The sequence below is a fragment of the Scatophagus argus genome, chromosome 11 (genome assembly GCF_020382885.2).
Source record: "Scatophagus argus isolate fScaArg1 chromosome 11, fScaArg1.pri, whole genome shotgun sequence".
Taxonomy (NCBI): domain Eukaryota; kingdom Metazoa; phylum Chordata; class Actinopteri; family Scatophagidae; genus Scatophagus; species Scatophagus argus.
Window position 1 is genome coordinate 8,263,527 of NC_058503.1, and position 24,778 is coordinate 8,288,304.

General features: G+C 41.3%; 3 protein-coding genes across 18 annotated transcripts; 1 reads left to right on the forward strand and 2 right to left on the reverse strand.

Moving 5' to 3' along the window:
* Positions 1 to 1,235: 1,235 nt before the first annotated feature.
* Positions 1,236 to 8,359, reverse strand: LOC124067159 (TLR adapter interacting with SLC15A4 on the lysosome). Of its 14 annotated transcripts, none has more exons than XM_046404275.1 (5): positions 8,199 to 8,359; positions 7,362 to 7,419; positions 6,890 to 6,960; positions 5,472 to 5,557; positions 1,236 to 3,979 (listed from the first exon to the last, which is right to left on the reverse strand). In XM_046404275.1, the coding sequence occupies exons 3-5, from the start codon at positions 6,919 to 6,921 to the stop codon at positions 3,030 to 3,032; spliced, it is 1,068 nt and encodes a 355-aa protein (XP_046260231.1). In that variant the 5' UTR covers positions 6,922 to 6,960; positions 7,362 to 7,419; positions 8,199 to 8,359; the 3' UTR covers positions 1,236 to 3,029. The 14 variants fall into 14 exon arrangements, with proteins under 14 accessions (XP_046260231.1, XP_046260230.1, XP_046260227.1 ...); XM_046404274.1 differs by lacking the exon at positions 8,199 to 8,359 and adding an exon at positions 7,586 to 7,745; XM_046404271.1 differs by lacking the exon at positions 8,199 to 8,359 and adding an exon at positions 7,586 to 7,745 and having other exon boundaries at positions 6,885 to 6,960.
* Positions 5,969 to 9,282, forward strand: LOC124067162 (uncharacterized protein C13orf42). Its single transcript, XM_046404290.1, has 3 exons — positions 5,969 to 6,701; positions 6,779 to 6,923; positions 8,334 to 9,282. Exons 1-3 carry the CDS (start codon positions 6,273 to 6,275, stop codon positions 8,576 to 8,578), a joined length of 819 nt encoding a protein of 272 aa, XP_046260246.1. The 5' UTR covers positions 5,969 to 6,272; the 3' UTR covers positions 8,579 to 9,282.
* Positions 9,283 to 9,556: 274 nt separating this feature from the next.
* rnaseh2b (ribonuclease H2, subunit B) lies at positions 9,557 to 14,541 on the reverse strand. 3 transcript variants are annotated; one of them, XM_046404288.1, is made up of 11 exons: positions 14,463 to 14,541; positions 13,841 to 13,909; positions 13,009 to 13,116; positions 12,021 to 12,097; positions 11,212 to 11,326; positions 11,060 to 11,124; positions 10,799 to 10,904; positions 10,442 to 10,523; positions 10,316 to 10,361; positions 10,011 to 10,088; positions 9,557 to 9,710 (listed from the first exon to the last, which is right to left on the reverse strand). In XM_046404288.1, exons 3-11 carry the CDS (start codon positions 13,097 to 13,099, stop codon positions 9,600 to 9,602), a joined length of 771 nt encoding a protein of 256 aa, XP_046260244.1. In that variant the 5' UTR covers positions 13,100 to 13,116; positions 13,841 to 13,909; positions 14,463 to 14,541; the 3' UTR covers positions 9,557 to 9,599. The 3 variants fall into 3 exon arrangements, with proteins under 3 accessions (XP_046260244.1, XP_046260242.1, XP_046260243.1); XM_046404286.1 differs by having other exon boundaries at positions 14,284 to 14,512; XM_046404287.1 differs by lacking the exon at positions 10,011 to 10,088 and having other exon boundaries at positions 14,284 to 14,516.
* Between the last annotated feature and the right edge of the window lie 10,237 nt (positions 14,542 to 24,778).

Sequence of the window (24,778 nt, forward strand, 5' to 3'; positions counted from 1 at the left end):
ATGTGGTACGTAGCCTGTTATCAGAGGCAGATTTATCATATCAAGTAGGGGAGTGCTGTACTGAGATATGATACTGAAGTAAATGCTAATGGTATCATTTACTTAAATTTGCCTCAGCACTATGGGATACACATCTAGTGTCGTGTAATTAAACACATCTAGTGTAATTTTGCTTGTTTGCAGTCAGATAATAGAAATTCAGAAGTTACTAAACAAAGGTCAGATAAAAGAGGATTTTGCAGAAAGATTATTAAATATTCAATTTCAATGTCATATGTCAGAGCAAGGTCGAGAGTGTGATTAAAAAAGTGAATGGGGTTTATGTGCGCACTGACAGAAGCTGATCGAATCTAATAAAGAGATAAATGCTGTACAAAGGCTATCACTGCCATTATCCACATATTAAATATTAAAACCATCCACAATAATTAATGTATTTAATTTAGACTTGACTAGAAGTCTGAAAGCTTAAAAGCTCTGAGAAGTCTGATAAAAATAAAGTTAAAATAATAAGAAATAATAAAAGAAGTTGGAAATTGAAAAAAAAAAATGTGTGTGTCCAGGTCTAATTCAGTAAAGAACTTCAAAGGATCTTAACTATCCATAGGCCTTGAAAATTGTGATAGAAGTTCTTAAATCACACAGCAACAAAAAAGAAAAATATAAGTAAACAGTATATGACTGTTCCAATTAACAAGGCCACATACTAAAAGCTTTTTAAATAAAGGCAAGCCACAGAGTGCTACCGAGCATTAAAGCCACAATAGTGAGAGTGTATCTGGGACCTTGGCTTTGATATGAAATCTTGTGGCCTTGCCTTTACCGCCCTCCATGGTAAAAGCTCTTTGTGACAAGGAAATTACTTTATGAACCTCTGAAAGAGGCTCCAACACTTCAACTTCCCTGTTAGTTTCATTGCTAGACTATGAGAGAAGTGTGATTTTTTTTTTTTTCATGTTTGAAATCACTGCAGCTTGCCATCCATTTTAATCAGTCTCTGTCCCTGCTCTTATTCCACGGCTTCTCCTTCATTCTTTGGCCTCACTTTTTCTTAGAGAGAAAACTACTACTAATTACAGGAATTTATAAAAGAAAAACTCTAACTTATTGAGGGTTGTGAGTAAACACTCACAGTCTGTGTGTGTGACAGACAGCAGTATGTAGCTTTACCTTCAGCCCTTTTCAAACATTTCTTAACCTCGGCAAGAACAAGAGGTCTGTTTTTCATTTTTCCAAGGTCTGTGGAAATCAGTTTGTTTAAATATGCTCACACCACTGGGCTTGGCATTGGCTGAATCATATTTATATGTGAGTGTGTTTTTGTTTAGGTCTGTACGGACTCGGTTCCTTTAACATGTACCTGGAATGTTCAATCCGGATGGAAGCAGAAATACCAAACATGTGTCTCTGCGGCCTTGAGACTTCACAGGACTCCGACTGCAGCGCTCAGCTCGCGGTAAACACAGTTTCCTCCTGTGGCTCTCTGTTTGGACAGGAAACAAGGAAGCTGATCAAACACGGGCTCAGAAGGCCACGGCTGCCCTGGGCTGGAATGGAGTCACGGGTCTTTCTATGCACTTTCAACAAGGGGGAACAAGAAAAATAGCATGTCACTTTTAATGTGTGAATCCGACAGTTTGCAGCAGTGCTGAGTTTCTCATTTGTCCAAGAGAAACATTTCCCCAAAATTAATCATGCAGCACAGATAACCTTATCTTAATGTTGTATTTTGTTTATACAGTAGAGGAAAAAGTATCACAAATACAGTGTAAAATCTGGTGTTAGTGTCCAGCTGCCTGCGTGCGGCAGATTTACAGCCCAGTCCTTATGACATCATAGATGAGCAGCAGCAGGGTGCAGGTGATAGGAAGCATTAGCTGGATGGATAAATGTCAGGTGAAGGAGGGGAACAGACAGTGGAGGATGAGGAGGAGGAATAAGGGAAAATAGAGGTGTCAAAGGTGTGTGTCAAAGTCACTGGAGTTGATAAGGTGATAATGCTTCCCCCTTGTGACTGTTCATTAGACTGCACACTTTGGATTAAGTCATTAAAGATATCTTCATCATTGGCAGGGGAGTGCTGGAATAAACGTAAATGACCAACAAGTTTATACACTGATCAGCCGCAACATTAAAAGCTGGTTAACATGTTTTAGGTCCCTCCCTGTGCTGCCAAAACACCTCTGACCTGTCAGAAGGAAGGGACACAGGACCTCTGGGACATCCTCATGATTGCCAGAACCCAAAGTTTCCCTGGAGAACACTCCACCGTTGTATAAGAGGAATGAAAAGCAGTTTGCTTTAATTGGGATTTTTTTGAGTTTCAAAAAAATATGTATTTAGAAATTAAAAAGTACATTTGCTTCTTCTCCCTCAATGAAAAATGTCAGAAGCTATGAATATGCAAATATTTCAGATATTTAACTCCTGAACACATTCAAGGTCAAACATCCATTAGTGGAAGTTGGTGAGTTCAGATTATTCCGTTGAAATAAAGAAAAGTGGGCAAAATCTGATCATTCTCAAGCTACTATATTATATTTCATTGGTTTCCTAAAAGACAGAAATGGCGTGTTCTTCTGCACTTAACCACAGAGAGACATTTATATCGGACATATGTAGCGTTAATGGTTATTCAGAGATATGGTCATGTGTGAAATGTATGAACATGATGTTGTTAATGAGGGTGTGTTGTTCCATTATAAATGAAGGGGAAAAGGGAAAAGATCACTTTCAATTTTCAGTTCCTATCTTTATTGTGCTTTAGAAAGCAAAAACTGCGCAACAGCACACCACATGCAAATATGTCACTTGCATGAATGCACAGCAGAATGATGACACCTAAACACACATGCACACTACATGCACAGGCTCCTGGTAATTACTAATCACATCGAGAACTGGCATTGCAAAACTCTCAATGCCTCTTAAAAAAAATAAATGAAATGTGGTTATAAGTTTTCTCTTATTTATGGGCGATAACTAAAATGAAAGGGAGAATGGGATGAGTGAGTTCCTTGACACTGGGGTTACTCCTCTTTATTCTCTGTGAGCTGCTCCCTGGATGCTTCATTTGAAATCTGCAGAAAGGGAGTACTGAGCTCACTTGACTGCTTGTCACCAGCCACCCGCAGCAGGCAGCTAAGAACCATGTCCTTGGCCAGGCTGGCCTCAAGGTTCCCTTCTCGACTCAGCTGCAAAGTGATCTGGTCCAGGCTGGTCAGGACCAGCTCTGAGCTCAGCAGAGGGCAAATGGGACCCGCATCTGAATCCCCATCCCTGGCCATGTTTTCCATTATGTATTGCTGGTATAAATCCATTAGTTTCTGCTCCAGGTAGCGATTTAGAAGAGAGTTGGAGAATGGACCTTCATGATCCTGGAACAAAAAGCTCCGATCACGGCCGCTCCCCACTCTCCAGCGATTTGAACCTCCTCTCAGCGGATGCAGAAGTCCACCCTGAGATGTCTGTCCCGGCGGAGAATCCTCCACAGCTGGGAGGACATCGCAGGACTGGAGGAAGGGGCAGACAGCCTGGGCATCAGTACCCACCCGGAGCTCACCATCGTTGGCTGAGAGAGGCAACACCTGTTCGCCTCCGATATATAGGTCACTGTAGTTCTGGCAGATGCTCTGGCAGAAGGAGGGAACCAAGAAAGGAGAATCACCACCTGAGCAAGCCTGAGCAGGGATCTCTATCTCTGGAGAGATAAGTCTGCCTGGCTGCCCTGTGAGGAGATCTGAGGACTGCAGTAGAGAACAGTACATCTCCACCGAAACACTCCTGTTGTCCAAATAACCCGTCTGCACCGAGAAATTGTGTTGAACAGGTGGAGCACGTCTGGTGGAGCCTGGCATGAGAGCAGCAGCTGGTCTCGGCAGTCCATAAGCACTACGGAGAGCCTCCTGAGGAGGGAGGGGATCCAGATCCCCCAACTCACCATAGGTCATGCTCAACAGTCTGCCTTCACACAGCATGGCTGCAATAAAGAGCACACATTGACAAGCAGTGAGACACATTATTAAAACACACCTTTTATTATTTTTTTCATATACTATTCTAATTCAAACCTTTGAATATCTCTTCATACATTGTCTGTGTGTTTGCTAAAGATGGGGTTGCAGCTGCATTTCATTGTGAAATCCTGCACTGAATAACAACAAATTTAATTTAAAAAAAAAAAAAAAGAACCTTGAACTGAATGTCAGTATTCAATATGTAAGCAGAAGCAGCCACTAGCAAAAAGGTATTTATTCATTTCACTTCTTAAAACTCAAATACATATAAAACAATTCAAACCACAAAACTCAATGACAAACAACAGATCCTTCAAGGCTGCATGGATGATCCATCCTTAAAAGATGAGTCAAAAATGATCCTATTTACGATCCATTTTGAGTTCTAGAGACAAGTACGTCAACAATCAATCCCCGAAAGAGAAAAAGACATCTGTGAAAATGAAGAGTCACAAAACCTCACCTTACCTAACAATCATGATCAGATGAATTCTATTCCTCCTAAAACAAACATCGTCCTACCTCATTCACAGTCTCTCAAGTGTCGTCGCGCAGTCTTAATCACAGGAGGGAAAAGTGCTTCTTAGAAACATTGCATTTTCAGTCAAGCTATATTAACAGCCAAATATTTATACTGCATTAGATTCAGGAGTGCGCATTCATGTGTGAGTGTTGTTTAATACCCACCCCAAGAGGAAGTGGTGATGTCTCATATCTTCTTTTTCTTCCCATTTCTGCAGTTTTAATGTTGCAGCTGGGTTAACACTGAATATATTCCAACTCATCATCTGGCCAATTAATATCTTATTTTCACAGGACTGTTGGACACTTACGTACATAAGAAAGTGCCCTGCTCTGCCTTGGTTTGCCTTCTTGCTAAATGAAATCAAACAGCAGATGCTTTGTTCTTATGAATGCTGAATAATAAACCACAGAAGTTTTGTTTCGTTGACAAAGAAGCAGGTGTGCGATTGAGATTAAAAGCAGAAAAGAAAGTCGTATTTCAGCATTAAAATAACAGGAAACAGAAAGTTCGACAGGTGTTTTCGTTTTGTGACAGGTCACACCACAGATTTTTAGTTAACCCCTGTGTGACGACATTAAGCAGGAAAGTTTTTTTAATGCTGTTGAATAACCACTGCTCGGAGCTTCTTGCTTTAGTCCCGTTACCTGTGTGTGAGCCAAAGCAGAAGTGTGACTTCACACACACTTATGTAACCACAAGTCATCGCTTCCTCCCTGAAACTCCATCTGCTCTTCAGGATGTTTAAGAAAATGATGAACTTTGCTTAATACTTTGGAAAGATGCTTATATTTTGCTTTGTTTTCTTCCTCTCCCCCTTGTCTGGTAGAAACAGTTTATGAATCTCTCACAGAAAGAATCAGTCATCTGGTGAAAGTGATGGAAACTATGAGGTTATGTTCATGGCCCGGATTTTTCCAAGATGAAAGTACCTTGTTTGCCTGTACGACTCGCTTCAATTAAGACTCTTGTGTGCAGACTTCCTCTGCTTGCAACGGGGAAGCCCAACAATAGAAGCCTGTGAAACACGAGAGAAAATGCTTCATTATTAATCAGGCAAGGAAAGCCAGACATAAGTCAACATCATCACATCCAGATCGTTCACACAGATGAATCAACTATTTTGACCTTTTTCACACAAGTCTACAAATGTGAACAAGTTAACTGCAGTCTGGCCTGACTAATTTGTCCTTTTTAAGATCTCCTGCCTTGCCCAAGATGCGGTTTATTCACAGGTGGCTAACTCCAGGCCCGGGTTTTTTGGATTGCTGGCCGTGGCTATTTTGTCCACTGAGTCTGATATGAGTCAGGATATCTGACACAGGACTGCTGCTCAGTAGTAATGGGAGCACAAAGTGTAGAGTTACCCACCTGTTGCTACAGCGATGTTGCTGAGCAACATCCGATAACATTAAAGACATGCTGAGATCAGGTTAAACAAGAGGCTCAGATCTGTTTTTGTGTCCCAACAGGGCAGCAGTTTGAAGATTCCAGCACCCTGGACAGCGACTGGTGACAGTGGACAGCTCCAGCCAGACTTAAAGGAGCATTTGCTGGTTTGTTTGTTTGTTAGGTCGGTTGGTTGGTCGATTGGTTGTTTTGAGAAATACTGGCTGGCCTGAAGAGACGAAATATGTTGGATAGATGGATGGATAGATGGGTGGATAGATGCTTGACAAACACTAAAGAAACTGCGGACAGGTCTGTAACCCTGAAGGGCTCAGTGTAGAGAAATGCTCAGGAAGATTAATAATGTGTTCCGTCCCAACCATCACGGACACGGAGGGCGGGACGGCCGTGCAGGTCAGAGTGGCGGTGGGTTGCGGTCCGAGCAGGACTACCACAACGCCTGCACCGTCAGGCTGGTCCGCAGCACGTCCATGCTCGTGGTGGGAGAGAAGACTCAGACGGCCGCGGGCTCCACTTTAAAACGGAGCAAGAGCACAGTGAGCATCGAGTCGACCTTGTACTATTATCAGAGACAAGAGGACAGGATATGGCTCTACTCTCAGAATCAGAACTGTCTGGAGTACCTGGAGGCGCTTGTGGCTTTGAGACGGCAATACACAAAGAGTGTGAGTGACCTGAAAAGTAGCGACACCAAGGCCACAGTGTCCTCAAAGAAGAAGCCAGCCCCGCCGCCGCCCAGGAAGGAAGAACCGGTAAGATTACATCATCTGTCCGAGAGCACGTGGCAGGAGACATCAAAGACAAATGCTGTCCCTGTTTTTAACCACAGATATCAAGAGCCAAACCCTCTGCACCTCCCGTCCCCGACGAGGAGGACACTTTGCAGTTCTTTGATGCGGTCATCGCCAGCTGTGACAGCGAAGCTCTGCGCAAACCTTACGCGGATGATGGACACGCAGACGTGGACTTCATAGGTGGGGTCTGGAGTCCTTCTCTTCACCTGTGAACATCCTGGGATTTAATGTGACATAAATAAGACACAAAGGGGGTAATACCATCACTGTCACCGAAGATTGTGTTTGATAGTCTAACTATAGATTCAGGCACACCTGGGTGCCTTAGACTAGCAAATAAATGAATCAGGAAATGTAGGTGGAAAGGATCAATGCACATTTACTGAAATATTATAAGCAGTATTTGTGTATTCTGCTCTAACACTTGCCAAGTAGCCATAATGTTTCCATTATATACTTACCTTCTTATCCGCTGCGTTTAATTGAAATTTCTTGGTAATAGATTTGGACATCAAAAAACAAAACAGTGAACAGGTAATAAGCAGTAGCCTGTATAAATATAACGTTAAAATTAAATCCACCTCCTTGCTCACACGTTAATATTTCAGTTACTTTTACCTGAGCATCTTCTGAATTGTCTGAGGTCAGAGACGGACATTCAGGCGCCTGTTATTCCCTGCACACACACACACACACACACACACACACACACACACACACGGGTGTTGTCACTTATTTTGCCTGATTAGACTTCCCCTCGGCATTGTGTGAGTGTGTAATAACTAAGCTTGACTGACAGCTCTATCATTTTCCCGTCAGTCACCAATGGTGAGAAACTGCACCTTTGTGATTGTTATATAACCTGAGCTGGGTGATAACACGCTATTCCTTATCTGAGCTGATGTCAAATCAACATTTTATTTAAGAACCCGTTTCAGTAGGAAACGTTGTGCATTTCGGTCCTGATTAGTGGTCCCTTTCTACATTTTAACATGCTAAATCCACGTTCTACGTAAAGAGGCCTACACATCCGCGCCTTTACAGCCGTCCTACAGGTGGTCTAGTTGCAGTTTGTAGCTCGACGTGGACCTGCTACGACATTAAACTGCTCCTTAAACAAGCCCTTTTTACTTGTGTTTACTGTTGTAGTTTTTGCTGAAATCACTTCCACATCCCAGCTTCACTTGAACTGTTTGTAACAGTAAACCACATGACGCCACAGCTCACAGCTGACGCGCCACAGAAATCACATGTGACACTAATGACGTTAATGGGGTTCAGTTTGTACAAGGAAGTCAGCCTGCAACTGAACTGGCACACTTGAACAGAACGCAGCCATATTGGTGTTGTTTTTACACCGTCTGTCCTGTCAAGATATGTGCTGTGAAAATCCTTCTTCCACCAGAGGTAGGATGGGGTAACTACCTGGTTGGAGTATTATTAAAACTCACATGCCTTTGTAATCTTGCTTGTCTTATTGTCACTGAAACTGCTTAGTTGAAGTCATGCCTCTTCAGGTTCAGGTGAGAAAGCCGCAGGTGTCTAAACGACATCTTTCAGCTTCTTGCTCTCTGCTCTTCTCTCCCACAGTGGCCTCCAGTTCGGCAGAGCATGACCTCCACTCCAACTGGGTCTTGCGGGTTCCTCGGGTCGCAGAGGACTCCAAGCAGAAGGCAGTTCAAGACTGTGCCAATGAAAGCTCAACGAAGAAGAAGAACCAGAGCGGCTCCACGAGCAGCCGACTGCGGCTGCAGAGAAACCCGATCCATCTGCCCAAGGTGGTGGAGAGCGCATTTCAGACAGTGCGCTTCAAGCCCAAATTTAAAAAACAGTGAAGCTCCACAGGACATTTGAAACATCTGAAACTGACCTAGAGTCCAGCGTAGTCTGTACAGACACCATGCACTGCTGACAATCCATCCAGACAATACACAAATCATCTGAGGGAATTTTAATAAAGTAACTGTAACAAAAAAGAAAAAGAAAAAGAAGAAGAAGAAAAGCCGATCATCATCAGTGAATTCCTCTGGGTCTCATCCTTTCCCTACTGTGACATGTCAAAAGTCTATTTAGTATCATTTCTAAACCGTTAACCGCACATTAATATAACCATCAGTCCGAGTCAAAATCCTTTTTATGTGCATCGACAAGATGCCACTTTAAATTTAAAAGAAAATCATTCATTCCACCATCTTATAATTGCTCTGACCCGACAGTTAGACCCCCTAGCATCTCTTTAAAGTGTGCTTTTGAACGGAGGTAAATGAGAGAAATGTCCAACATTGTGATGGGTATGGAATTTGGCTCAGATGTGCATAAAGCTTAGGCTCTGCATTCCTGCGCTTTATCAAAACCAGTGGTAAAATTCAACACGTCCTTCACGGCACTAAGACTGACTGAAAGCCAGTCTCACTGAAGAGCCAGGCTCAGTCCAAAGGCTGAGCTGTCACTGAATAGTTCAAAAGCAGCTGAGGTTATTCTGCTCACCAATGCCAAACTAAATGATCTTAAAAGGTATAAAGGATACATTTCTGACTTCATCTCTAAGGTGTCCTTTATGGATTTATCTGACAGAATGAGGTTGAATGAATTTTTTTTTTTTTTTTGGAGGGGGGGTGTCAAATAACTGAATATATAATAAACTCTCATTTAACTGCATGCATACACATGAACATGGCAACATTTTACAAAATAACAAAAACATATTAATGTGGTGACATTAAAATGAATAATGCAGAACAGCTTACCATTACTCTTCGTCATACCATCTTCTCATTCAAACCATTTAAAAATGAAAATCACATCAGCTACATCATTTTCTTTTCTTTATTACAAAAGCCAGAAACTATACAACATTCAATTCTTTTCCGCTTTGACCTTGGGGCTGAAGAAGGACGACATAGGCTTCATGCCACTCTTGTCCACCTTAGCAAGACTTTTCTGAGCAGCAGTCATCTTCTTGGGCGGCTGGAATAAGGGGGAGGAAAGATCAATATAACTTTTACACAGAGACAGCAGAGAATTCAACTATTGTGAACTTTCAATTCAATTCAAGCTTAGGAAAAATAGTATGATCCCGCAAGGCTGGTTCTTGAACCCTATCAAAGCAAAGAAAGCAAGACAGGACAAAAAAAAAAGAGTCTAGAAATGAAAGCAAACAAATGATGACTTTAACCATTAGGACATAATTAATGCTGATCATCAAAGCCACAGACTCCTCCAATAGCTGTTTGGTCTATTCAGGCAGACGGCGCTGCATAAACTCACTTTCCGCACAAAGTCTGCACTGTTGAATTTGGTGTAGTCCTCTCCAGCCTCCACCGGTTTGTCTGAAAGCTTCCGCTTCTGCCAAACGAGGGAGTAAGAAATGCTTTTCATGACAAACCAAACTTTTTGCAACAGAAACACATGCACTACTGCGAGCTGGGACAGACGATGAGAAAGCTTTTATAACCCAATTTAAAAGGCACACAAGCACAATATGAGGATTTCATCAGTGACAGGTGATCAAACACATGCAAAGGTTAGCATGTTAGAGCAAGCTGGAGGACTACGGAGAGACACGAACGTACCTTGGAAGGAGGTTCTGTTTCCTTTGGGCTTGTGAGCTCTGGTAACCTGTGGAGTACAAGAAGAAATATGTATACCTTAACACTGGTAATGATCATAACATGCAGCTGTTGGGTGACTAAACTTACTCCAGGTGTTTGAGAAGGGCTTTGCTTAGGTCTTCACTGATGTATTCTGATATCAGGCCATGGGCGTAACGCAGGTAGTCCTCTGTAACACAAAGACGAGAGCATGACAGTGCCAGTAATATATAATCCCAGTTTATGTTTTACAGAGTTTGAGGATGGGGACATGCTGTTTGGGGATCATAACTCATGGATATAAACTGTGCAATATTACTGCCATCTGTTGGTCAACATGCAAAAAAATAAAGATAAGAAAAATGGAAATCAGGCTATAAACGTTGATAAATGTTAACTTTTTGTACAGAGGTAAGAGTGGGATTCACACAGCAGTCAAATGGGACTTGTCTTAAACCGACTTACCCTCACGGCAGTCCGTCTCTGACTTCACTCTGACGTACGTTGTGGATTTGACTCCCTCTCCCACAGAGATATTTCTCTTCTTAAGTGCAATGACGGTCCTCTCCACCTACATGAACAAGTAAATAAACTGTATGCAATCCCACTATGTGAAACAAACTGCATTTTCACATGAATGCACAGTTCTCCTGATATTTTTATATTGTATTAGTGCAGCACAGAAGGACATGTTTGAGTTTCCCATAAAACAGTGGTGACAAGTACCTTTTTCTTCAGCCAATTCATCGTCTTCTCTTGGCTGTATCGATGGAACTTCAGTGTCCCCACCTCTGGAAGTATGAAGCATAACACTGAAACAATGCAGTTAGCATTAACCCTATAGTCTAGTGATGATAGCTTCAAAACGTAAACTTTACCTTTTTCCTCTGCAATTTGGTGCAGGGAGGCCAGGGAACGTGTGCAGCTGAGCAGCCGTGAACAAGCTGGGAATTCCTCATCCATAACAACTTGATGCACAGGCTGGAACTTCCCCTGAGCAGCAAGTGACGCAGAAAAACAAAGATAAAACAGATATTGTGACTTTTATAAAGATATTCATTTGGTATCAAACCCATAATCAGTTGAGACTTCAGTAAAGAGTTCATGTCCTGTGACAACTTCAGAAGGAGCCTTGCACATATACTGTGTATATGACTTGCACAGAAAACATCTAAAACTAGACGTCCTTGAGGGAGTCGTACATGTGGAGCCATTTGTGCACAGCACGTCCAGCTACAGCAGGTGTAGTCAGACACAGTACGTATGAAGCACAGATAAAAACCATTAACAACCCAACACTTCGGCTTTAAGATTAAATACAGCAATGTAATCTAGCAAACTCATTATGATCACAGAGCTTTAGAAATGTTACTCCATGTTGTTGTTAATAAAGAAATAGTTCCAACAAATTAATCGCCAAGTATTATTCTTACTGGCCTCTATGTGTACTAAATTTAGAAAGATACAACACGACAGTAAGACATTTGAGCATTAATATGTAAATTGCTAACTCCTCATTATGCTATAGCTGGACCCCCCAAACACGTTTAATTAACTGCATGTTTAGAAATATTAGAATAAAAAGTGAGTTGGTGGGGATCAAAATCAAAATCAAAATCAAAATGATCAGCATGAAAACAGCAGTGAGTCAACAGCTGTGAGGCCAATGTAGATTTCTGTTTCTTACCTCTTTAACAGATTTAACCAAATAAGGCAAAATTAGATATAGAGGATCCATTGGGGTTATGAAGAGAAGTCTCCCATCTGTTCAAAAAAAAAAAAAAAAAGAGAGAGAGAGAGAGAGAGAAGTGAGAAAGTCCAGATAAACCCACAGTCAAGTTCTTAGTCAAGACACCTGACAATACAGAACACAAGAGCAGGATCTGAAATTAAATGCACAGTCGACATCGTCAGGTTTACAACAGAGTCACATCGGACAGCCTACCAGTTTTCACTGTGTGAGCCTGTAAACAACCTGTCAACCTGTTATTACGAAGAGATACTAAGAAATAAAAAATAATATTAGAGCAAAAAGCAACAGTGTTGCTGCAAATAAGACAACAGAGAAATGCTGGCAGAAAACTGCTTGTCGCATAAATGAGCAATATTTCTTTTATCACTCAGTGTCAATTATTTCTAATGTTACAACTGCACATTATAGAGCGCTTAAACTTGATACAACACATTTCAATATTACACCAAAGAATTGCATTTAGGTCTGAAACTTTTCCATAATGAACGCAAAATCGCTTTAGTTTTCAAAGCAAAGCAAAATGATTTGTATTGACTGAATACTGTCTGTGATAAAAACCAACAGTCGGATCAATTTCCTCATCTGTCTTCCGTGAGTTGCCATACCAGTGACAGTGTAAAACAAACTTGGCAGCAAATTATAATTACTAACACATCATCCAAGTTAGTCTAACTTGACCAGGTTAGGTGTGCAGCATGAGTTACCACCCCAGAAGTTTTTCTGTTTTTTATGACCAATACACCAGCAGTTTTATACATTTTGCTCTCTCAGGTCACCTAACTTAACATAATTGTTGACCCAAAAAACTCTTTTACCCCTTATAAATACTACTGATGGTAATTAAAGGTAATGTGAGCTCCCTTTGCAGCAGTGTTTGCACAATTGAGTTGCTTCAGAGGTTACAGTGAGGAATGAGACCAACCTCTCTGTACAGTCTGGCCAACAAACCAGGAGTGGAAATCCTCTTCAAAAGTTTTGACCTCAAACAGCTGTGTATCACCACTACTCAGCATATACAAAGATGCTGCACCTGCAGGATACAAGCATGAGGAACCATGTTTAGTTTCATGACACCTCCAAACACAGTTCTGAAGACACAAAATCAAATCATTCATCTTTTATATTTTGACTGTTAATATGTTGTTAGGGCTGAAACTGATGATCATTTTCATTACTGATCTGCAGCAACTACGATCACTGATTTAAGATGACCTGTGGAGCTTTCTTACCCACAAAAGTTATGTCTACATTCAGCATTACTCACCAAAATAGATATCCCTGAGGTCTACCAAGTGCTATGAATGCATTTCCTTCATCAAAAACCATGTGCAGAGTTCATTTTTAAATACAGCATTGTTTACACCCATATTTACTTTCTTGTAGTATTCTTCCTCACCCTCTGTCTTGGCATATTGCTGCATATCCCATTTGAGTCCTCATGCATGCATGTGCACAAGACATACAAAATTGCTCCACAGCACCACAAATTAATTCACACACACAGAAGTCATTTAATACACAGAAATGCCTGAAATTCTACAATTTCAGTGTATCATATGTGAGTATTTGCTTATTTTTAGAATCTTATACAATCGCAAATCGAATATCTCTGGGTTTTGAACAGGTGAATGAACAAAAGTTATCTGAAGACTTCACCTTTGACTCTGGAAACCTCTGACAGTTTATAGACCTTAAGATTATTACATTGTTAGTTGCAGTCCTATACTGATGCACATCAATATAAAAAGTTAGACCTGTAGCGGGATTCCTTAGTCTCACAAAAGCTGGGTCACTGTTGTGTTTCTGTGTGTCGATGGCAGAATCTGTGGACACCAAAACAACAGCAAGGCCGATGATTCACAGATTCAAAACGACTGCTATATCATATGCACAGTAAAGAAACAAGTTCTCTGCACAATGAAATTCTTCCTTCCGTGGGGACTAACGCCGTAATCTAAGAAAACATCAGTGCGTGCTCGCTGGGAATCGATCACTACATATTTGCATTTGTGAGAACAAAGCTAACATTAAGTTAAGTCAAGTCAAAACAGCAATACCTAGCACAGGGGCTAGCAAGTCTGGCACTGGTTAAGCAGAGACAAAGTTGATCAAGCTCTTACAACTCTCTACTTATTTCTAGCTACATACATAGCGAGCTAGCTTAGTTAGCTCAAGCTTATCACACCGTTTAACCTACCTGCGGCGATGACAACCCAACTGTCATTTTGTACATTAGGCGTTCGCTTCTTTTTAGTAGCCATGTTGTATAATTCAGGGTGACGAGATGATTTTTTGTTCTGTCTGGTTTCTTATTCGTTAAAAATGAAAGCCTCTTTGGGCTGAAAACATAATGGGACCATTGAACGTGATGCTTACTTCTCGCATGACGACATGAGCTCAGAAAAGGCGCCTCTCTCTGTGTGCACTTCCTGCCTTTGTCAAAAGGGAGGAAACACAATATTTATTATTGCGCTGTCGGCTCATTTTCATCATATTTTTCAAATAAGTGACACAAATGATGTTTTGAGCACATCTTAATATCCTAGCGTCGAAACAAGCTCAGAAAGGGGCTAAAAATCTGTAGTGGTAGACCTTCAATTCAACCTGTTCAATCTTTTTTTAATGCAGTGGTACATTCCGCGCTGACGTCATCTAAACATGCAGATCTTCAGTAAACCCGCTAGAGGTCGCTCAAGAACTGTGATAATAATTAAATTGTGAGATTTCGGTGTGTTCTACACAGTTTGCTACCCAGTCCCTTAGCTGATATTTGTGAAATATGGTTTGGTCTTCACACAGAGCCAAAAGGTCTCCACACTCAGGTGCAGGTTATTTGGTGACCAGTTGTCCTTTGGCACACTGGGCCATGACAGATTGGGGGATCCATCTGTCCTTCAGTAAGAGGAGGGCATCTCTCACTCTCTCTCAGGATATGACAGTGTGTGTCCCAGTTGGTTTTCACTGAGTCACTTGTTGTTTTTTTTTCCTTCTGCACTGTTTATGTTCATGTTCAAATGTAGATGTGGTGGGTGCTTGTGTGTGTTTTCATCCCCCATTAGACAACTATAGCTGTGTCATCAATTTGTTTAGCTGTTCAGGGGTCCCTCTGATGTGTTTACATAGCTTTTTTTGAGCTGTTGATTTCCCTCTCTCCTAAAGACACCCATAACACACAGCTCATTAACAGGTTTTTAATTAGCTTGTTTTGGTAATGAGGAAGGGAGGGACTTGTGTACTGGGTGACTGATCTTTTAAACATCGAAATACAGTGTCCCTGTGGGGAGCAGCATGACGCAAAGGAAAACTAGAGCCTATGCAGACTGACTTATGGCTTCATGTTTCTCAGACTTGCTTATTTTCATGTCATCTTTTCCGCGTTGTCAGTTATTTTTGTGTCTTGTATCACTTTCTTTTCTATTTTTGTTCATTTTAAGATAATTTTGCCTTGCAGGCCCGTTTTCCTTAATTTGAGCAACACATGCTCAAAACCCTTTGAACACTGTCTCAACTCCTCCTTGACATCAGTTAGATTTATGTTGCTGTAGTCTGTGGCAAAGAGAGCGTGGGTGAGATATTGTCTGTGAATTACTTGTTTTATGGGTCCCGGGAGTATCATACACAACAGTCTGTGCAGCTAAACAGAATATTCCATGAAAGCTTTCTTTCTTTTCGGGCTGCTTGAGGGAACGTCTGTGTTTCTGTCTGCCAGGGAGAACAACAGCGGCCTTTCTGATACACTGGACCACAGAAAACCCCAGAGAGCCGAGTCCTCTGTCACCAGCATGCAGACGAGAACAAAGTGGGTCTAAATTTAGGCCCTGACATGGCTCGTCCGAGACCCCTACATCTCTTTCCTAAACCCTCATCGATCATAAGCCCAACGAAGAGAATTTCAACACCACAGAAGCCAAGTCTGCTCCTTCTGTCTCCCATTCAAATTCTACTTAATGCTTCCCAATGTAATTCACATTTGAGACTGCTATTTCTTGTTATCTCCTATACTGAGATTGGAGTTTATTACAGCCAGCAGGCAGTAGATGGTCGGTCACCCTCTGCTGAGCACACTGAACAGCCCATGGTCCCATCTATCTTTCTGGTCTCATTTGTGGTGGTCCAGCGCAGGGTGGCTGGTTACAGCAAAGCTGTCGACTCAGCCCCTAGCTCTCACCACCATGAGCTGTGCACCACCGAGACAATATTTTGACACTCTTCATTATCCATCTTTAGGATTTATAAAGTGACAAGAGCTGTTTTCAAGTACATACACCAAAGAGCATTTTAACCATCAGGCCTGCCAAGAGAAGCAGGTTATAAATAGAAAGATCCACTTTTTCTGTGTAGGTACAAACATACAGACTGTTATTTCACTGTTAAAGCCACAATACCATTTTGAAATCCCTGCAGATGAGAGCTCTGTCTCCAGCCCAAGGAGGTAATGTACACATTGATGCACATTAATAATACACACACACACACACACACACACACAAAGCAGATGTGGAGAGAATTCCCCTTGGCAGCAGAAGCCTTTGAGTCATCATCTGGGATTCCCTTCCTCTCACTTCCAAATATGGGTGGGATTGTGAGAGAGCGGCAGGCAGAATGTGGAAGGCAGAGTGGAACCCCCTCGTGATGTCAGAGCTCTGGAACAGTGAGTCTCATGCTGACTGGAAATTCACAGGAAGGAATCTAAGGAATGCAAGAATCATCCAAATGCTATTCCCACATGCATGTTTGTAAAATCTCAATTTTAGCATACATGTCTCATGTGCACATACTCACACACACACATGCACGCACACACACACACAAAGCTGATGTTCTTCGCCAGTGCTCTCAGTGGGGAATTATTCCTTCCCGTAAAGTCCTATTTCCGCCCCCCCCCTCCCCACACACAGGATGATGACTCCTTATTCCCAGCATCAGTTGCTTTGTGTGAGGCCTCCGGCTGAATGTGGTATTTCCCCTCTCCCTCAGGGCAGAGAGCAGCGCGATGGCTTGAACATCAACTGTTGTGCTGCTTGGAGTAAAATTCTGTATTTTGAGAATATATATTTTTTTTTTAACATTTTGGTTAAAAGAAATCCTAATAATTACTGGTTGCAGCAATTAAATATACCTAACTGATTTACTTTTCACTCCACTCCATTTACCTTTAGGGCTGTAGCTCATTTGCAAAACATATGTAAAACATAAAACAAGCTCATTTCATTTTAAGCCTCCGAACCACAGCCGGATTAGGTGGCCCCAGTGCCTAAATGACACTCCTTTAAGAACACTTACCTAACACTACTGTGTACTAAATGCTAAATTCCCCAGGTTTACAAGGTGTCAAAATATAAATGTGTTTAGAAATATGAACAATGTAGCATAAACTGAAGTAATCAAAGTTTTACAAGTACACTGTACAGAAATGTTACATTGCGCCCTTCATCATTTCAGTTTATTTTGATCTTCAATAAACGAATGAAATTGCTGCAAACACACAGTAAAAGCAGTGGTCTTTGGGGCCCACGACTGTGTGAGGTTCAGGGCAGTGCCTGATCTGACTGGTCAGATTTGCAACTTTAGGCCCACCAGTTGAGCTTTTTCACCAGAAAGTTGATAGAACTGTGGAACAACGGCTAAGATTCGCCAAATTAAACCAGCAACTTATTAGAAAAACAGCTGAGTTTGAAAAGCAGCTTTCTCACATGAAAAAGCAACAACGCAGAGCAATTTTGATGTGTTATGTATTTAGTGTTGCGTGACTCTGATGTTTGAGTCAGACGTAATGAATGCATGAAAGTATAGAGCTATAAAGCAGCGTTTCGACGAGTGGGTTCCTGTGTTGTTTGTATCTCATGCACACCACTGAGGACACGAATCACACGACATACATTCTTGCCAATGGTTTCACACTATTCCACTGATTATAATGTGCCAAGAAAAGTAGTACTGGGGCAGTAAATTCCAGGGAAGACAACAAGCTAGCAAACATGGATGCTAACAAATCTTTCATCAGCAAAATCAGCGTTGCAAGGATTTTGATCAGAAATAAAAGGAAATGTTATGCCCTCCTGTAAAATACTTTGCAGGAAAGTAATCACCAATATTTATCATTTACCAAGCAAAAACAGCAAAGATTCACCAATTCGAGTTTGTCAAATGTGATGATTTGTTGGGGGGTTTTTTTCTGTTTCAGATTACAGTTTTACGCTGTTGTTAATTGAATACATTTGAGGCTTGGATTGTTGATGAGACAAAACAAGAAATTTGAAGATTGTGGCAAGTATATAGACTAAATCATCTTTTTTATCAGTCAGAAATATCTCTGGGAGATTAACTAAATTTATACTAAGCATTCGCTGCAGCCCTAAATGGGACTCTGATGTGTAGGTCCTGATAAATATTTAAACTTTCACCCTGCCGAGGAGGGGGCTGTCTTTCCCAGAGGCTTTCATGTAGCCATGATCCTCTCTCCCTCTTCTTTCCCTCCTTTTACTCCTTCCCGCCGAGTGGATGTCCCACAGTACACCATCCCCAACCCTAATTATTGTTTACTAGGATCAATCTCTCTCTCTCTCCCTCTGTCTCCCTGTCTCCCTCTCTCCTTCACTGTCTCCTTCTCTCTCCCTCCCTCCAGCTCAGTGTAACAGGGACCAGAGATGATGTGGTAATTACATCTGCCGACTGCTGGTCTGCCGCAGACGGCTCCGCAAGTCTCTCTGCTCAGAGAGAAATTAGAGACTACTCAGCACATGTCCAGGGCTGTAATTAGAATAAGTACTCTGTGTATGAAATGTGTTTATTTGTTTATTTATGAGACCCCAGGATTCTGGGTACGTCTCTATGGTTGGGTCATGTCAGGGGATGTGCACCAGAGAAAGAGTCACGAGAGAGTCCAACTGTAGTGGCAGCTCTTTTCTTATGTGTTTTGGGATTTCAAGTAGTGTTGATGGTATTCGCTATTGTGCAGGCAAAATGTGTGATTTTGGAGCTGCATTAATGAATATGACTTTGACACGTTAAAAGCCGGGAATGAGGTTGGACACGGTCATGCATCTCAAAACATCCTACCGTTGTTTTTATTTTTATTTTGTTAAAGGAAAGAACACATCACACATCTGCTAGGGACACTTTCTGTGTCTCTACAGCAACTGTTTCCTCTAGCTGGGAGTTCACTGCTTCACCTCTCAAATGCAACAGAAACTCTTGAACACAGCAAAGACCCACCATTTCCTCTCCTTCAGCGACGGCGGCACATCTCCCATTTCACTTCGAAGAGTTCCAGTTTCAGACACAAAATAGTCAAAGGGACGCAGAGCTGCCAATGGGGGCTTTCTTCACTCCCAGATTTATGAGCTGCACAATGAGACAGTCAACAGCTCAGGCCATTAAAATATTATCTGGATCTTTCACAGGCATACTGAGATAATTTGAGAGCAAAGTCATTATGTTAATTCCATATAAATCTTCAATGTGGAGGGTGACACATAAAAGAACAGTCTATCACACAGTATGCATGTGTTTGTTACAGTACAGCTTGGGACTGTTTATTATTCCCCCTTAAGACAAAAGTGTTAAAGTATTTAAAAATTCTCGACTTTAGAGGACACCTTTGATTTTGATAAATTGCTTTGCATTGTACATCATCTCTCATCAAAGATACTGAATAATTTGACCTTGATGTTTGGAGTGTTTAAGCAGCCTTGCATTTTGAGTCATTTTCATTTCCTCTTCAGCCCCCTCACAGCGTCTAACCTGAGAATCCTCACTGGGACAGAAAAGCACATACTGGGAGACAGTGGAGGACAGAAAGGCAAACATATGAAGGCGTTGTTGGTGAGCGAGACAGAGTGACTACACAGCAGTGACATGTACGGGGTGGCTCAGAGTCCAGCATGTAGCCTTTAACTTACCTCAGAAGATAGATTGACCCAGCTGCTTCATCAAATTAGTAGTCAGTCTTTTAGTGAAATTGTTCCCATGATGGATCTATGCTCTTATGTCAGAACTGTCATTTTTCCACTAAACTAAAATGTCTCTCGTCATGATTTTGTGTGCTTTGAAGGGTTTCACATTAGAGCGGTACTGGATTTCGTGACCCAGTGTACATGTTCAATAAACACATTGGCATTTTAAACACAGTCATTTTTAAGTAATGCAAGAAATGGCGTGTGTCAGCAAATATTTATATAGGGACATGAATGAATAAGTGCGTGAGACCACTGACTTCATTATTCGTGACCAGAAAGAGCAAAACACTATTCATTCAATGGGGATTTTGGCAAATTTCCACAGAATGACAACTTATAGGTGTTTGCCAACACCGTTATCTCAGAGTGTGAACGAACTCTTCTAACTGGACAACAATAGCTGAACCAGATGCTTTCAGCTCCATAGTAAAATTGAACATTACTTTCCAGACTGGACATAGTCTCACAGTCTGCATTTTGTCCTTGGCTTTTCAGGGATAAGGGTCTTAGCATGAATTGGCCAAGTGTAATGTAATCGAAAAAGGCAAGACCGTGAATCTGGTGGCGTGATGTCATCACTATGAGACACTTGTGTGATATCATAATTATGAGGTAATGGCGGGATGGGGTGTGTAAGTTTATGACTTTGGCACACGCTCGGTTTACCGTCAGCCGACTGCAACAGGGTACTAATGAGAATGGATGGCCTGCCTCAAGCCATACATGTGTGCCTCTGTGTGTGTGTGTGTGTGTGTGTGTGTGTGTGTGTGTGTGTGTGTGTGAGTGTGTGTGTGAGAGTTAAGACAGAGAGACAGAGAGAGAGAGTCCACATATTCATACTATGATAAATTGTTGGTTAATGGCTGAATAATGTTGCTGAGGGACCTTCAGGTACACACCAGCGGAGGACACATGAAGGAAGAATGTAAGTTTTGAAGTCTTACACAAGTCTGATTCACTTTTCCACTGACACACACTGCTTTTAGACAATGCCTTGTGAAGCAAACACACAGACGATACAAAAGCACTCATCAGATGTGTGTCACTGTGAACTCAGTCAGTCAGAACGACCAGAGGCTGAGTCCATTTCCAAATTTACTCTTCATGGTCTGAGCAATCACCTCAATCTCACAAACATCAACCATCCAGCCATAACAATTCTGTAAAATTAATGCCTGAGCTTTACTGGATCTACCGTCCTGATTTCTGATTGCTAGTTAGTTTGGTAATAAAGCTATGAAAGTTTCCTCACTGTGAATAAGAGAAACCAAACAAGTTAATGAAAGATTATTTCATAAAAAGAAGTTTCTCAACATCCTATTCTTTATGCGGTATATCTTAGGATTCCATTTACGTAGCATTGACATCTGTTGCTCCATAATGTGATTTCTTAACCCTCCTGTTATGTTACAGGTCAAAGGTCTTTTTTTGCTTGCCTTAATTAGTGTAATCAACATATAACATATAATGAAAATGGTTCATCTCACATATTTGCAGCCACATGTTTATGTCACATAGATACTGTTCAGGTCAGTTTGAGTAATTATGTAAAACTATTGTGTTTTATATGTTGATCTTTCAAAACTAATAAAGTAAGATTAGTAAGTAAACATTAAAAAAACACTGAACATTTGTTATTTATGAACAACGTCTTGGTCTTCTTGAACTTCACAAACAGTGTCTAACCCATAAAACAAAGAAGGAATAGCAGAATCCGAGCTTTATCAAAAGTTTCAAATCATACTGAAGACCAAAACATTAAAATTTATGTTAAAAAAAGGAATAGAAAAATTTATCTGTAAGACAAGAAACTATGTTAAAAACAGTGGGTGGGTTTAAGAGAGGATTCACTGAATGCCAATGTGAAAAAAATTGTCATACTAGCATGCTCACACACAAAACTTAAAAATTAAATACACTGATCATACTGACATAAATTGCACATAAATACCTGAGCATATAAATACCAGCAGTCTGCACTAAGTAACAAAAGAAAACAATTAAACCAGCCCAGTTAGCAGAAAAAAATGTTAGCTCTGTTAGCTCTGAACCACAGATATATGTAAACTTTATGTTTGCACAGCGTTACCTTACGTTTCAGTTTTTATGCTGTGACAGCGCTGTGTCTAAGGTCTGGTTTTGGGCTAAGAAAAGATCGTGCCTACCTTTAAGTACCCCGTTATGTTACCACAAAAACAGCTGCAAAATGTCCTGACGGTCACTAAAACGGCCCAGTGAGGTTTCCCACCACCACGACCCTTCATCTGCTGGTAAGACAATCAGCTCATATACATGTAATCTGAACATAATATGACAGTGTAGAAATGTTGATGATACACATGAAATGGACAAATTTTAATGTATCCATGGAATGAAGAAACATACAATGTCAACATTTTATTCTGATGAATGCCTAAAATGGCACTAAATGGCTATTGCAGGCTGATCTACATGACCAGTCATAGATACATTCTATGAAATGGGTTAACTAAAGCAGATGTTTTACAAAAATGTAGTAGATCCAACATGCTGTCGTCAGTCACAACCAACAACAACCCAGGCAATGTGCTGACAGTGAAGGGAGTCAATCATCCAAAACCACAGAGGGGATCTCCAGTGTATTAAAAAACAGCTCAAATAAATACCTCAAATTCACTCTCACCACACAACCAAGAGATGAGGAGCTGTGTCTTTTTCAGCCTGAGAATTCCCCTGGTCCATATGGTGGAGCGCACGAAAGCTGTACCTCACAAATGTGTGATGTTGAGAAATATAAATAAAATGTATTTGAGTCACTGTGTACTCTTATCGAGCAAATTATATCTTGAAAACGAATAACGCTGAAAAATCAAAGTAATACAATTTATTTTAGCCATATATTCATAATTAATAGACAGGTCATGAAGCAAAAGTCAGCAAATGCACGATGAGGAGGACGCAGAATATTCAGATTTTTCAATTCTGCAACGAAATGAATAATCAGCCCATTTTTTAACATCCAAAATGTCTCTTCCACTTGTATATTATCAGTAACATTCAGTGCATTCATTCCTTTTTCCCCTACGTCGCATAGAGTATATGTGTGACGAATTGTTTTAGTTCTATACAACTATCAAAACAAATTTCACAGTTTAAGGATTCAAACAAGGAGTTTTTACAGAAAAATGAATGCTTTGTTTCTGAGATTAAATGATTAAATCGGTTAGTTCTGGCTACCTAATTGGCTGCTAAATTTGACATTGCTCAATCTGCAGCACTGACCTGCTGTTTCACTGTCAATTACAGTGAGTTAGAAGTGAAAGTGTGACCTCACCCAAACGACCACATGTACCAAAGTCACCCTGCAGAAATGACATCATGGACAATGATGTCATCCTAGGATTCCAGACCCTCTCCCATTCCCGCTTAAATGCTTTTAGGCTTGGCTGCACACACACACCCACACACACACACCCACACTCACTACAGCGTGTACATGTTAACACGCATGCACATGCACACACACACATAAAAGCCAGTCCAGGAGCCTCACCCATGCGTCGTGATATAAACAAGACAAGCATACAACAGATGCGATAAGGATGTCATTTGGCCTCAGAACAAATAATGCAAGTCTCCAGAACTAAAAATGCCTGATAATACGCTGGTAAAACTTCAGGTTTCTGACAGAAGCCAGGCTGCATCTTCTCATATTCTGTCATGCCAGGAAAAATAGCTCCTTTAAATCAGACTCTAAATGCAATCCCATTGCACCTACTTTAAAAATAAACCCCATAATAGAATTGAAAGCCACTGTGTCAATTTTCCACACCAAGTTAAAATAAAACAACTGGCAGCAGACCAGGTTCCTTCCCTGAGTGTGAAAAGAGTCGTGTGTGACTATTATCTGGACTGATAACGAACTTCTGCATTGCTGCAAGGACAGTTTGCAGAAATGGTTATGCTTCTGTGCATTTGTTTAGATCGACAGAGCTAAAATTTTGAGGTACTATGATGGATTGCAATTAAACAAACTTGCTTCTCTGTCTTTCTCTCGCTGTCGTTCTCTCCTCCTCTCACTCAAACCCATGCACAGGCTCCCCCACGGGCTCCGTGCCCAGTGCCTGACCTTAGTAAATACGTGGCTAATTTGAAGCATGTGGCGGCAAATTGGAAACACTGAGCTTTTAAAACTGTGGACTTTTCTTTTGCACATGCTAATTCCTCCCAGGAGATCCCATCAGATGAAATGACCCAAAACATGTCAATGTTCGGGCAACATTTGGGCCCACAGGGTGGGGGGGTGGGAAGTTCGAAGGGTGGACAAAGAGCAGCTGAAGGGCAGAAGAGGGAGTTAAACAGGGTGTGTTTAAAAGAGGGGGAATTCATTCAAGTTATCCCTTAATAAAACACCACCATTGCTCTCCCCCCTCTTTTACTGCCCTCCTTTTTATCTGTCACTCACACACACACACACACACACACACACACACACCTCCCACACACAGGTGGAAATTCTTAGTGCTCTACCTCCTGTTCAAGGGAGAGCCGCATGTTCCATATAAGACAACAGGTGCGTGCAAGGCAGGAGTGCACATGTGCTTGTGCACGTGTGTCTGAGTACGTGAGTGTGTGTTCACACTACGAATCTTTATTTTGAGAAGTGCAGAAAAACAGAGAGAGAGTGAGAGAGAGAGATAGCTGTTGGCTGGGGCCCACATCTCACTCTGGGTGGACTCCTTGTCCAGCCCCTTC

Coding starts and splice junctions, on each gene's coding strand:
- LOC124067159 (XM_046404271.1), bottom strand. CDS start 7,401: ATGTCCGTCTCTGACCTCAGACAATTCAGAAGATGCTCAG. Junction 6,961..7,361: donor ACAATTCAGAAGATGCTCAG/GTAAAAGTAACT, acceptor ATTAAATCCCAG/GATGTTCACAGGTGAAGAGA. Junction 3,980..5,471: donor GAGTCGTACAGGCAAACAAG/GTACTTTCATCT, acceptor TCTTTATTGCAG/CCATGCTGTGTGAAGGCAGA.
- rnaseh2b (XM_046404286.1), bottom strand. CDS start 14,347: ATGGCTACTAAAAAGAAGCGAACGCCTAATGTACAAAATGACAGTTGG. Junction 12,098..13,008: donor TGGCCAGACTGTACAGAGAG/GTTGGTCTCATT, acceptor TTTTTTGAACAG/ATGGGAGACTTCTCTTCATA. Junction 11,327..12,020: donor TGGTTAAATCTGTTAAAGAG/GTAAGAAACAGA, acceptor CTTGCTGCTCAG/GGGAAGTTCCAGCCTGTGCA.
- LOC124067162 (XM_046404290.1), top strand. CDS start 6,273: ATGCTCAGGAAGATTAATAATGTGTTCCGTCCCAACCATCACGGACAC. Junction 6,702..6,778: donor CGCCCAGGAAGGAAGAACCG/GTAAGATTACAT, acceptor TTTTAACCACAG/ATATCAAGAGCCAAACCCTC. Junction 6,924..8,333: donor CGCAGACGTGGACTTCATAG/GTGGGGTCTGGA, acceptor TCTCTCCCACAG/TGGCCTCCAGTTCGGCAGAG.